The sequence below is a fragment of the Calonectris borealis genome, chromosome 1 (genome assembly GCF_964195595.1).
Source record: "Calonectris borealis chromosome 1, bCalBor7.hap1.2, whole genome shotgun sequence".
Lineage (NCBI taxonomy): Eukaryota > Metazoa > Chordata > Aves > Procellariiformes > Procellariidae > Calonectris > Calonectris borealis.
This window is the reverse complement of record NC_134312.1, coordinates 86,496,568-86,511,254: the sequence shown is the minus strand read 5'-3', so window position 1 is coordinate 86,511,254 and position 14,687 is coordinate 86,496,568. Positions and strand designations below refer to the sequence as shown.

The 14,687-nt window shown below is 45.0% G+C and overlaps 1 protein-coding gene across 2 annotated transcripts in view; it reads right to left on the bottom strand.

Moving 5' to 3' along the window:
* Positions 1–1,540: 1,540 nt before the first annotated feature.
* Positions 1,541–14,687, bottom strand: part of LOC142088639 (antigen WC1.1-like) — a 70,080-nt gene continuing 56,933 nt past the window's right edge. For both annotated transcript variants that reach the window (XM_075164156.1, XM_075164149.1), the window contains one exon: positions 1,541–4,692. In XM_075164156.1, coding sequence (XP_075020257.1) covers positions 4,586–4,692 — 107 coding nt within the window. In that variant the 3' untranslated portion in view covers positions 1,541–4,585. The remainder of the gene's footprint in view (positions 4,693–14,687) is intronic.

The following is a 14,687-nucleotide window of genomic DNA, read 5'->3' as shown; positions in this document are numbered from 1 at the left end:
TCTTCTTGAGGGTCTCGAGTGGTCTCTGGTGGTCAGTAGGGTAGTGAACTCTTCATGAACCCGTTCCTTTCTTTCCTTATAAGGTCCAGGTTTTTCTCTGAGCCATGTCTGGACCACGTTCATTTATGGTTCTTATTTTCAAGGTTAATCTTTACTAGAGTCTAACAATGTTACACACCTGCAAACACAATACCTGCTAGTTACCTAACTCCTAAGCAACAAGTCTTCATTGTTTAGAATTAAAGAAGCGAGCAGTATGGAATAATAGGTACTGCAACAGACTGTATTTACTGCATCAAAGCTGTGGCAGCCTTGCTTCTGTCAAGCTACCAGATTCACTCCAGCCCTACCAGAAGATTTCTAGCAAATTACACATATGCACCCATGCACATCAGGTTAGGGGAAAATATAAATGGACAGGTCCCTCCAGTTGCTGGCATCCCAGGTGCCCTATGCCCCATGGTCCCTCCCGTTGCTGATGCTGAGACCCCCCACAGTTGGTTCCTGGCATCACAAAGACCCGTGTTCTAACTCGAATTGCTGGCATTTGATTCAGTCTGGTCTCTGCAGTTGCTGTCACCTAGACCTTTGAACAGTCTCACATGGGGTAAAGGATGAAATTAAACAGAAAGATATTTAATAAATACTAGTAAGATAGGATAGCCTATGATCAGGCACAGGGCTCCTTCAGGCAGGTGTTCTGACCAGCAGCTGCTTATACACAAATGGACCCTTTTATTCCTCCCCTCTGTTTCCCTCACTTTGTTCCTCCCCAATTCCCCTTTTTCCATACCTTTGACTCTTTCCCTAAACATTCCTTAGTAAGTTTTGCATAGTCCCCCAGACCTCCTCAAATATCCATAATATTCATTTTTGCTATCACACTCCATGAGGTTTAAATCTCTCTGTAAATTGAGGCTATACCTTTGCAATTGTGTGTTTTCCTTTTGTACCTGTTTTTTTCACAAATTTTAAAGATGGATTTGTAATGAGCTCAGCCTTAGCCCGATTCTCTTGGTTTTCATCTTGCTCGTTAGCCAATATTGTTTCTGATGTAATAATTTGAAGTGATCTGTTACTTACAGGTCTTATACTGTCGCGGTTTAACCCCAGCCAGCAAAAATAAACTCCACGCAGCCGCTCGATCACCCCCCCCCGGTGGGATGGGGGAGAGAATCGGGAGGGCACAAGTAGGAAAGCTCCCGGGTTGAGATAAAAACAGTTTAATAATTGAAATAAAACTAAGTAGAACAGTAATAATAACAATGAGAACAACAACAATAACAGAATACACAAAGCAGGCAATGCACAACGCAACCGCTCACCGACCGCCGACCGCGTGTCACGAACGGCGGGCGAGCACCCACCCCCACCTCCCGACCCCCCCCCCCCCCCCCCCCCCCCCCCCCCCAGTTTTTATACTGAGCATGACGTCACATGGTATCGAATACCCCATTGGCCAGCTGGGTCCACCACCCTGGCTGTGCTACCCCCTCCCGGTGCAAGCATCACCCAGCAACAGCCAAAGCATCAATGGGCCATCAACGCTCCTTTCACACTAAACCCAAAACACAGCACATCCCCCAAGCTACTGGGAAGAAAGTTAACCCTGTCCCAGCCGGAACCAGGACATATACATTCTTCTGTAAGCATCTGTTTTCATCCCTCAGCGTAGAAATTTTGCCTGATAGATCCCACAGTTAAGCCACTTTACATCTCTTATTATTCTTGTGTTCTGTTAATATGCTTTCAGTCTGATTACTCCAATTCTTTAAAATTTCCTTGGGCAGGTCCCATTCAGGTGCACTTGTAATGCTATAGAAGTTTGATTACAAATTTTAACACTGTGGGCACATATCCAAGATCAGTCCACTTGCCACATTGAGGATTATATACCCTTATATATGATCACCTGGGGAGTACTCAGCTCAACTGGATCGTGCCAGTGACATCAGTTGTTGCCATCTCTGAGGCCCAGGGGATTCCTCCTTCCTGGTCACTGGAGCCCAGCCCGGTGCACCCAGGAGGGGAAGTCCTGTCCTGTATAGATAATTCTGACAGGGATAAACAGTCTGCTAGACCTATTTCTGGCATAAAATTGCTTGCCCCTGTCAGTTTCTGCTGCCTTTTCCTATTCTTGGCAAACACCAACTATTTCCGCTTTCCTAGTTTTTCTATTAGTGAGCCAGGAAAAGCAGATAGCATGATGCAGTTAAATTACATGGATGTATGTGTTTCCCTCCTTCTGTGTCTCACAGCATGCCTGTAGCATGCCTGTCAGGTCTTGCTGCTGGAGAAGCAATCAGTAAGAATTCCTTTCTCAAAGACTTGACTGCTCCAAGTCCTCCTGTGATCCTAGGTTTAACCAGGGAAGTAAACCACCCTTGCCTGGAGCTAGATGTCAAGGTGGTTGCTTTCCCTTAGGATCTCTTTTAAGTGCCTTGTCTTTGCCAGACTTGCCTTTCCTCTTGAATTTCTTCCTCACTACTTCCAGTCTAGCTCAGAAAGGCTAAAGTTACACAGATAGAAACATCCTATGCATCACAGAATCATAGCAGTACAGAGTACTCCCATGCTCTCACAATATTCCACAGGAAGCTCCATTCAGTGCTGAGAGGGAGACATCCAGGGAAATGTAGGTTTGCCAGGATATTCACTGAATACAAAGAAGTATTTGGTTCATCTCGGTGCGACCTCTTCTGCCTCAGTCCTTGGCACAGGATTGTAGGGTGTCCTGATGCTGGGCTAATGTTTGGGAAAGGATTTGCTTGTCTGTGTGTCTTCTCAGCTGTTTGGGACAAACTCACATTTCTTTATGTATCATGATGGCTAGAACAACTGTTGTTTTTATGTACAAATGAGAGTCTCATCTAGATTATGGTGACTCTCACAGGTGTTTCTTCTGGACACATCATTACACTGGCATGCTCTAGGCAAATTCTCAACAGCCTGTGTTTCCACTACATTTATCCTCCAATCCAAAAAATCATATCCATGTTGAAGTTTCAGACCTTTTTCTTTTGAGACACTTAGTTGATCTGAGTAAGGTTCATAAAAAAATTTCTTCACATTCTTGAGTAAATTAGCAGCTTTCTTGGGTGGAGAGGGAGTGCCTACTAGAAGGGTAGGGCTCAGATTTTGAGGGATAAATGGAGGCCAAGAGAGATGACAGAATGCAAGGGAGGCTTTTTGTTTCAGGACCTGAAAGAAATTTCATTAGGAACCAAGACAAGAGTACTTCACCTTCTATTCCATCAACGTGGACTTTTTCAGTCTGCCTTCATATGATTAAAAGAAGTGACACGACAGACACCTATAGGTATGACCACCACTTGCCATTTGTGGAAAGAAATTAAACTTTCTCTTACTGTATACTTGGTATGACTTTGAGACACAATAAGTCATGATGGTATAGAGGGATAAAAGAGAAGAGAAGCTTTTCCCTCCAATCAAATGTGTAATTCACTTGTACATAATTCAAATGAGAGACCTGCATCTAAAGTGAGGACAAGAATAACCTCTTGCTGAGTTTCTCATCTCACAAAGCTCTATCTAGAAAATTGATTCTAGTCCTCGCGTTCTGTGTGACAAGCAAGAATATCCAAAGATGAGACAGAACTTTGATGATTTTCTTGTAGTTCAGTCTCCATTCCTAATAATCTCCAGAAAGCTGTCCCATGTATCTGTGAGGAGAAGCATAAATTTGAGAAGAGATCTTTAAACAGTTTTTAATAAGAAAATATCATAAGTTGAAAAATTTACTCAGTAGAAAAAAATTACAATGAAAATATTTAGAAGTAAAAAGCAAAAACTGTCCAGGCAGTCTTGGCAACAAGAAATTATAAGGGAAATTAGAAAGATTTTCTTAACAGTCATGCTTGTATTTCTTCTAAGTATGTGTCCTGGTTTCAGCTCGGATAGAGTTAAATTTCTTCCTAGGGCTGTGTTTTGGATTTAGTATGAGAAGAATGGTGATAACACACTGATGTTTTTAGTTGTTACTAAGTAGTCTTCTAGTCAAGGACTTTTCAGCTTCCCATGCTCTGCCAGCTGCACGAGAAGCTGGGAGTGAGCATAGCCACAACACCTAACCCAACTGGCCAACGGGGTATTCCGTACCATATGACGTCATGCTCACTATATAAATAGGAGGTGTGGTCCAGGAAGTAGCAATCGCTGCTTGGTTATTGGTCAGCGCATGGTGAGGAATTGCATTGTGCATCACTGATTTTGTATATTCTACCATAATTATAATTATAATTATAATTATAATTATTATTTTCCCTTCCTTTTCTGCTCTATTAAACTGTCTTTATCTCAATCCACGAATTTTACTATTTTTTTTTCCTGATTCTCTCCCCCATCCCACTGCAGGGGCGGGAGGGGGAGTGAGTGAGCATCTGCGTGGTGTTTGGCTGCCTGCCGGATTAAACCATAAGAGTATGTAATTGCTTATCTGCAAATAAACCAAACTTAGGTAAACTAATCCTAAATGCAGGTTGTTCTGGTTCTACTAGTACTTGATTAGCATTTTATGAACAGAGGTGTGTTTCCAAAAGTGGTCAGTACAGCTCAGCAGTCTCTATCAGTGTCCCAGCTCTTCAGTGTCATCATAGCCTGTATCTTCAAGAGCAGGGGATGAATCTCTCTCAGCCTCGGAGGTCCTGTTTCCTGACACATTAGGACTCCAGTCTGAAAACATGAAGGGAAGAACACTGAGATAAATGCACATCCTGTACGTATTACCTTTACGTGGTTGTGCAGCTGGCAGCATGGGCTGTCCGTTGTCTTCTCCAGAAACTAGAACCATAGGTATTCGTGGCTGTGAAAGACCTGAGAAACGCTTGTCTCATCGTGCCTCCTGCCACATGTACACATATCTAAGGATCAAGCTTACTGTTCCCAGAAAACAGGTTATTGATCTAACTTTAAACACTTCTAATAAAGGCAATTCTTCAATATCCCTACTGCCTCAAGTGTTACCTGACACACTGCAAATTTAGTAGATCTGTCCTTGTCAATCCCACAAGTGTGCCCTGATGTGGCTCCTCCCAGAGCTATCATAAGAGAGTGCTCAGCCCATTGTCTGTGTTTGAAACCCATTAAGAGGATGTAACCCACCTTACTGACTGAGGGGTGTTGTTCGCCACAAAGGTGTAAGACTTATTATGAGAAACAGGGGAAGAGCATCTTGGGATCATAGAAAACTTACTATGGGCTGCTTAGGGGAGGAAAAAAAAGCACAGAGAAGGAGGGATCAGTGTAGGAAGGAATAAACAGGAGAAAATAGAATGATAAGGGCATAAAAGGAGCTGGTGGCATGTAAACAGGCTGCTGGCCAATATAAAGGGGCTGGTGGCATGTAAAACAGGCTGCGTGTTTGGCCATGCCCTGCATCTGATCAGCGGCATCTGTCCTGTCTTCTTATTAAACTCCGTTTCTAACTGTTTTCCTGAGTAAGGGGGCTTTCCATTCTGTGTGTACGTGTGTGTATGGAAGTCTAAGTGCCAGCAACCAGAGCTGGACCATGGGTCAGAGGGGTCTGTGCGTCTGTGGTGCCAGCAGCTGGAGAGACTGGAGTGGCTAGACCTCTAAGTACTACGAACTGGGGTGGGACTCTGGGTGTCGGGCGCTCATATGCCCAGACGCCAGCAACGGGGGGAGGTCAGGGGATCCAGGGTCTGGTTAATTGGTAGACTGCATGTCTAAGCCCAGTTACTGGGGGACGTGTGCATATGTGTGGGTGTTAGTGTGCATGTGTGTGTGTGAAGTAACTGGAAAGCCAGCAGATTCCAGGACCAGCTACTGGATAGACTGAGTGTCTAAGGCCAGTTAGTGGTGGAAGTATAGTGTTCATGTGCATGTGTGCAGGGCGGGGTGTGTGTGTGTGTTCTGATTACCAGAAACTGGAGTGGGTCTGTGGGTCTCCAGGGTTAGTACATGCAGATGACAGCAACTTGAGAGACCTAGGATCCAGGGGCAGCTACTGGAGGGATCCATATTGTGTGTGTATATATAAATTTTCCACCAATAGGCTTTCATCCTGGTCAGGCAGAGAGGGGGACAGGATGAGACCATTGGTGATGCTTGTTTGAGTGCTATGTTTTCTGTCTGTGTTGGCTCTACAAGCCAGCCTTGTGTATCTACATATATGTATTATATGTATGTGCACGTGTGTGCATGCCTGCACATGCTCAGCCTCGCTACTGGCTGGACCTAGTGACATGGAACCTCCGTCAGATGACCAGATTTAGCAACCCCTAGTATCTTCTGATTTTTAGAAGTGTCCTGGTTTTGGCTGGCGTAGAGTTAATTTTCTTCCTAGTAGGTGGTATAGTACTGTGCTTTGGATTTAGGATGAGAATAATGTTAATGATAACACATGATGTTTTAGTTGTTGCTGAGCCGTGCTTACACTAAGTCAAAGACTTTTCAGCTTCTCATACTGCCCTACCAGCGAGGAGGCTGGAGGTGCACAAGAAGCTGGGAGGGGACACAGCCAGCACAGCTGACCCAAACTGGCCAAAGGGATATTCCATACCATATGATGTCATGCTGAACAAAAAACCCAAGGGGAGCTGGCTGGGGGGTGCGGCCGCTGGGCCTCAGTCAGTGGGTGGTGAGCAACTATATTGTGCATCATTCATTTTGTATATTCTTTTGTTATCATTTTCCCATCCTTTTCTGTCCTATTAAATTGTCTTTATCTCAACCCACGAGTTTTACCTTTTTTCCCATTCTCTCCCCCATCCCACTGGATGAGCGAACGGCTGTGTGGTGTTTAGCTGCCTGCCAGGTTAAACCACAACAGTCCTTTTTTGGCACCCAATGTGGGGCTTGAAGGGTTGAGATAATGATAGATGTGACCAGAGAGTGTTAAAACAAATTTGTTATAAGCATTCCTTATTAGGTTAATAGTCACTGGTCACATTGTTGATTTATTTGCTCTCAGACTTGTTGTGCTTGCTCTCAGAGTTGTGTTATGTGACACCTTACTTGCTGTGTATGTTCCCTGTTGTGCTGTTTATCATCTCTGGCGGCTGGATTGAGGTTATCATTTTGCTGTACTGTGTAACACTGGCTTATGGTATGATAAAATTACTGGTCGTGAGACTAATCTGGTGCTTGTACTCAGCATTGCCATCATCTCCGTACTTCGGGAACCATCTCTTGGAAACTATTAATAATTACACTCTTTACCTTTTCTTCTTGGAGAGCCAATTTATGGGGGAGACAAGGGGGGACACTTTCCCCCGCTCCTTCACCTTCCCCTTCTCTTCCAGGCTAGTTACAATAGCTCTTGAGAATTTTGAATATCCTTGGGATGTTCAAACCAGCATGTTCCTATTGCTATGTCTCCTGAATGTGTTTCCAGTCTTGTTTAAGGTTAAACAACAACTTAAGAATACCACCCAGAGATCTGCCCTGAGACTGGATAGTTATGAGTGGCAGGGTGTGGGGGATAGTATGGGCAAGTACCTAGGACAGTGGGCACCTCCAGTGTTTTGGAACTTCACTCCTGAACAAGTGCAGAATCCTGAAAAACTAGTAAAATATTTGGAAAAAGTATGCTGTCACCCTGGCAATTCCAGAGAGACACAGAGCACTGCAATGTGCTGGAGCCTGGCCCATGCCTCCTGAGCCCTCTTCAATACTATTTAGTACCCTCAAGGGGAAGAGAAGGTCTCTGGATCTGACGACAAAATGACAGGCACTGCGGCTACTCCAACCCCGGCAAGAGGCACAGCAGCTACTCCAACCCCGGCAAGATGCACTGTGGCTACTCCAACCCCAGTGACAGGCAGTGCAGTTACTCCAACCCCCGCGACAGGCACTGTGGCTACTCCAACCCTTGTGACAGGCATTGCAGCTGAACCAAAGAACCAACCCGTGATGGTATCAGTCGCCCCTGTACACAAGAAGAAATCAGCTTGTTTAGTAAGGGAAGAAACACCTGCTAAGAAGGGGAAGGAGGAAGAAGTGGACAAGGCAGGCTACACCGAAGCAGGGCCATAGCGAGAAAAGGAGGAGGAAGAGGCAGAACTCATAAATGGGGCAGTAACCACCCGATCCCTATCCCTGAGTGAGCTGTGAGATATGCGAAAAGACTTCAGCCGTCGTCCAGGCGAGCACATTGTCACCTGGCTGCTCCGATGCTGGGATAACAGGGCCAGTGGCCTGGAATTAGAGGGTAGGGAAGCCAAGCAGCTGGGATCCCTTTCTAGGGAAGGGGGCATTGACAAAGTGATTGGAAAAGGGGCACAAGTCCTCAGCCTCTGGAGGTAACTCCTGTTGGGCATGAAGGAAAGATATCCCTTCAAGGAAGATGTTATATGTCACCGAGGCAAGTGGACCACCATGGAGAAAGGTATCCAGTACCTGAGGGAACTGGCCATGCTGGAAGTGATTTATGATGACCTGGACAATGAGCAGTTATCCAAAGATCCAGATGAAGTCAAGTGCACACAACAGAGCGTGTTTGTATAGAGCCCACCAATGTCATACGCCAATTCATTGGCAGTAATGACGTGGAAAGATGGAGGGGGACAAACAGTGGATAAATTGGCTGGCCAACTCTGGCAATTCAAAGAAAGTCTCTCTTCCTCCCTATGGGCCTGTGTCTCTGCTGTGGAGAAACTGTCCCAGGAGTTCCAGCAATTCAAAGATGATCCCTACTCCCCACCTGTATGGACCAGTATCTCAGCTATCAGGAGTAAGTGTTCCTCTGCTCAAGAGAGAGGATATAGTGGGTACACACCATGGGCCACCCTGTGGTTTTACCTGCGTGACCACAGAGAGGACATGAGGAAGTGGGATGGAAAACCTACCTCAACCCTAGAGGCACGGGTACGTGAGTTACAAGGAGAAACAACCACAAAAGGGGGTCCTTCCAGGAAAATTGCTGCTCCAGTTTCCAGTGGGCAGTTCCTCAGAAGAGTAGAAGAGCTGATTTTACTTCCAATCTTAATAAAGGGACTTCTGATTCATATTTACAAGAAGTGAGTAACGAATACTATGACCAGGACTAGATGGGGCCTGCCTCCAGCCAGGCAGAGGAAGGGGACAACCGGGTTTACTAGACTGTGTGGATTTGATGGCCTGGCACATCAGACCCACAGGAGTATAAGGCTTTAGTGGACCCTGGTGGACAGTGTACCCTAATGCCATCAGGCTATGGAGGGGCGAAACCCGTCTGTATTTCTGGAGTGACAGGGGGATCCCAAGAGTTAACTGTATTGGAGGCCGAAGTGAGCCTAACCGGGAATGAGTGGCAAAAGCACCCCATTGTGACTGGCCCAGAGGCTCTGCGCATCCTTGGCATAGACTACCGCAGGAGAGGGTTTTTCAAGGACCCAAAAGGGTACTGGTGGGCTTTTGGTATAGCTGCCTTGGAGACAGAGGAAATTAAACAGCTGTCTACCTTGCCTGGTCTCTTGGAGGACTCTTCTATTGTGGGGTTGCTGAGGGTTGAAGAACAGCAGGTACCAATCGCTAACACAACGGTGCACCGGTGGCAATATCGCACCAACCGGGGCTTCCTGCTTCCCATCCATAGGCTGATTCGTCGACTGGAGAGCCAAGGAGTGATCCGTGAGACTCGCTCACCCTTTAACAGTCCCATATGGCCAGTGCGAAAGTCTAATGGAGAGTGGAGACTAACAGTAGACTGTCGCGGACTGAATGAAGTCATGCTACCACTGAGTGCTGCCGTGCCGGATGAACGGAGTCAAAGGCAGCCAAGTGGTACGCCACCATTGATATCACTAATGCGTTTTTCTCAATCCCTTTGGCAGCAGAGTGCAGGCCACAGTTTGCTTTCACTTGGAGGGGTGTCCAGTACACCTGGAACCGACTGCTCCAGCGGTGGAAACACGGCCCTACCATTTGCCATGGACTGATCCACACTGCACTGGATCAGGGTGAGGCTCTGCAATAACTGCAATATGTTGATATCATCTTATGAGGCAACACAGCAGAAGAGGTTTTTGAGAAAGGGAAGAGAATAGTCCAAATCCTTCTGAAGGCCAGTTTTGCCATAAAAAAAAGTGAGGTCAAGGGACCTGCACAGGAGATCCAGTTTTTAGAAATAAAAGGCAAGATGGACGTCGTCAGATCCCAATGGATGTGATCAATGAAATAACAGCCATGACCCCACCAACTAGCAAAAAGCAAACACAAGCCTTCTTAGGCGTTGTGGGATTTTGGAGAATGCATATTCCAAATTACAGTCAGATCGTAATCCCTCTCTATCAAGTGACCAGGAAGAAGAACGACTTCAAATGGGGCCCTGAGCAACGACAAGCCTTTGAACAAATTAAATGGGAGATAGTTCATGCAGCAGCCCTTGGGCCAGTCCAGGCAGGACAAGATGTAAAGAATGTGCTCTACATCGCAGCCGGGGAGAATGGCCCTACCTGGAGCCTCTGGCAGAAAGCACCAGGGGACACTCGAAGTTGACCCTTAGGGTTTTGGAGTTGGGGATACAGAGGATCCGAGGCCCGCTACACTCCAACTGAGAAGGAGATATTGGCAGCATATGAAGGGATTCGAGCTGCTTCGGATGTGGTTGGTACTGAAGCACAGCTCCTCCTGGCACCCCGACTGCTGGTGCTGGGCTGGATGTTCAAAGGGAGGGTCCCCTCTACACATCATGCAACCGATGCTACGTGGAGTAAGTGGGTCGCACTGATCACACAACGGGCCCGAATAGAAAAACTCAGTTGCCCAGGAATCTTGGAAGTGACCATGGACTGGCCAGAAGGCAAAGATTTTGGAATATCCCCAGAGGAGGAGGTGACGCATGCTGAAGAGGCCCCACTATATAATAAACTACCAGAAAATGAGAAGCAATAAGCCCTGTTCACTGATGGGTCCTGTCGTTCTTGTGGGAAAGCATCGGAGGTGGAAGGCTGTTGTATGGAGTCCTATATGCCAAGGACTTCAGAGATTGCTGAAGGTGGAGGTGAATCAAGCCAATCTGCAGAAGTGAAAGCCATCCAGCTCGCTGTAGACATTGCTAACCGAGAAAAGTGGCCAGCACTCTATCTCTATACTGACTCATGGATGGTGGCAAATGTCCTGTGGGGGTGGTTACAGCAATGGAAGCAGAACAACTGGCAGCGCGGAGATAAACCCATCTGGGCTGCTGCATTGTGGCAAGATCTTGTTGCCGGGATAGAGAACCTTATTGTAAGAGTACATCACGTAGATGCTCACATACCAAAGAGTATGTGAGAGAAGAACATCAAGAACTGAAGAACATCAAAACAACCAGCAGGTGGATCAGGCTGCTAAGATTGAAGTGGTTCAGGTGGATCTGGACTGGCAACATAAGGGTGAATTATTTATTGCCCGGTAGGCTTACGATACCTCAGACCATCAAGGTAGAGACGCAACATATAGATGGGCTCGTGATCGAGGGGTGGACTTGACCATGGACGCTATTGCACAGGTTATCTATGAATGCGAAACGTGCTGCAATCAAGCAAGCCAAGCGAGTAAAGCCTCTTTCGTATGGAGGACGATGGTTGAAATATAAATATGAGGAGGCTTGGCAGATTGATTATACCACAGTCCCACAAACCCACCAAGGCAAGCGCCATGTGCTTACCATGGTGGAAGTAACCGCCGGCTGGCTGGAAACATATCCCTTGCCCCATGCCACCGCCAGGAACACCATCCTGGGCCTTGAAAAACAAGACTTACGGTGACATTACAGAAAGAATTGAGTCAGACAATGGGACTCATTTCCGAAACACCCTCATTGACACCTGGGCCAAAGAGCATGGCATTGAGTGGGTATATCATATCCCCTACCATGCACCAGCCTCTGGGAAAATTGAACGATACAATGGACTGTTAAAGACCACACTGAGAGCAAGTGGCAGTGGGACATTCAAGCATTGGGATACATATTTAGCAAAAGCTACCTGGTTAGTCAACACTAGGGGACCTGTCAATCGAGCTGGCCCTGCCCAATCAAAACTTTTACATACTGTAGAAGGGGATAAAGCCGCTGTAGTGCACATAAGAAATATGCTGGGGAAGACAGTCTGGGTTATTCCTACCTTGGGCAAAGGCAAACCCATCCATGGGATTGCTTTTGCTCAAGGACCTCAAGTGCTTTTGCACTTGGTGGGTAATGTGGAAGGATGGGGAAGTCCAATATGTACTTCAAGGGGATTTGATTATGGGTGAGAATAGCCAATGATTTGAATTGTATGATGTTAATTGCTATATAATACTGTATGTCATCACTCCTGTTGTTGCTACATGCCATGTTAACGGTATTACAGTAAGAATCACTCAAATGAATGAAGAATGAATTTTGATGAAACTGAGCAAAGTGCAGCTATGATAGAACCAGCCAAGCACAGCGGTTATGGAACCAAAACTGGCTTTAGGATGCAACAATCCAACACCACACACCATCTCTCCTGCCCTGAAGGACTGTTATGACAGATGGAGCCCAAAGTTATGGACTAAATGAACTCAGTGGACGTTTTAGAGGGATGGCCCATAGGCTTAGGGAATGATATCTGTTTGTATATATCAAAAGACAGGAAAGGTTGTGGTGATTAATTAGAATGTATTAGGAAGTGTGGGACCTGGGCATGACATAGATGGTATAGAATAAGGGGTGGATATTTTCCTGGTTTCAGCTGGGATAGAGTTAATTTTCTTCCTAGTGGCTGGTATAGTACTGTGCTTTGGATTTAGGATGAGAATATTGTTGATAACACACTGTTTTAGTTGTTGCTGAGCAGTGCTTACACTAAGTCAAGGACTTTTCAGCTTCTCATACTGCCCTTCCAGCAAGGAGGCTGGAGGTGCACAAGAAGCTGGGAGGGGACACAGCCAGCACAGCTGACCCAAACTGGCCAAAGGGATATTCCATACCATATGATGTCATGCTGAACAAAAAACTGGGGGGAGTTGGCGGTGGGGGCACGGCCACTGCTTGAGAACTGGCTGGGCCTCGGGCAGCGGGTTGTGAGCAACTGCATTGTGCATCATTCATTTTGTATATTCTTTTATCATTGTTGTTATTTTCCCATCCTTTTCTGTCCTATTAAATTGTCTTTATCTCAACGCATGAGTTTTACCTTTTTTCCCATTCTCTCCCCCATCCCACTGGAGGGGAGTGAGCGAACGGCTGTGTGGTGTTTAGCTGCCTGCCAAGTTAAACCACGACAAGAAGACAAACAAATTATGAGAGATATGAAGTACCTTAACTGTACACAGTTTTTGCAAACAGCAAAGGTTGTCAATACAACTGAGCAGCTTTGTATGAAGTCAACAGCAAGTGAGGTTCACAAAGACACAGCATTCGTTTAAGTAAGGTAGAAATGTATACAACTTTATACATAATGTTAAAATGGATATAATAATGGGCTGTTAAAAAAAAATTCTCTAATGTTTCTTTAATCACTTTAAGTCCTAAAATATTTTGACTATTTTTTCATGCCTTCAGTCTGTCAAATATATTTATCACTACCCCAAAAGGTGGAGTTCAACTGCTGATCAGAAGGTGTTCCACAGTTATATTAAGTGCATGGAGGAAGAGAAGTCTATCTTAAATATTTTTTGTTAATTCTTTTTGAATTATATGGGCCTGACAAAATTTAGTGCTGGGATAAAAACCTAGCTGAATTCATCCTCCAGCTACTATCCACTGTCTTTAAGAACTGACAGAGAACAGGCTCTGAAGGACTGGGAAAACATGAGCAACATATGCTTATTTTTAAGATGGTGTGTGTGGGAGAAGAAAGAAGATTAGGAGTTACAGAAAGGTCAACTTCAGAAAAATATGAGAACAAATAAACTACTTGTAAGGAGACAGAAGAAAAAAAGCAGGTAGATAACAGATAACATGGATTTATCAAAAATAAACCACACCAAATAAATTTGATTTTTCTTTTTGATTATCTAAAAGTGCTTTTATAAGGGAGTAGAGCAAATTGTCACTCACCTCACATGATATTTTTATAAGTAAACTAGAGAAATACGGTCTCATTCAAACCTCTGTAGACTGGGTACAAATTCAGTCAAAAATGGTATTCTTAGTGTAGCTCACTGTACCAGGTAAGATTCTTTGACAGCCCTACATACAAGTATTTTTGTTAAGTCCTAAGATAAAATACACGTTCTTATTACGTTTTCCAGATGATACCATACTGTATTAGGATTCAAATGATCTTGGCAAAGTTTTGATGAAAACAGAATGAAATCTAGTAAGGACACTTACAAGATTACAGATGAAGAGAGAAACAATCAACTGCATAATTAGAAAGATTGGTGTCTAATGGTATGTGGTTTTTTACAGAGCAGGATTTGGAGTTGTATCAGGCCAGACATTGAACACTGTCAGGAGTGTCATGCTGTTGCAAAAAAGGGAGACATCGCACTGTCGTGCATAAACAGAAGGATATCCTCTAAGACATATGAAGTAGTCCTTCTGCTTTACCTGACACTAGTAAGGTCTTAGTACCATGCGGTACAGAAATACTGTAAAATTTTGGTTTTGAAACACTTTTTGAAATATGTGGACCTACTGACACAGCCTGGAGAAGAGTGGAGACATACAGAATGAGCAGAGGTCTAATCAATAAAACCTAAGTAGGAAATTGACTAATTGACTAATTTAGGTTGCTGCAGTCTAGAGAAACAAAATACAAAATGGAATT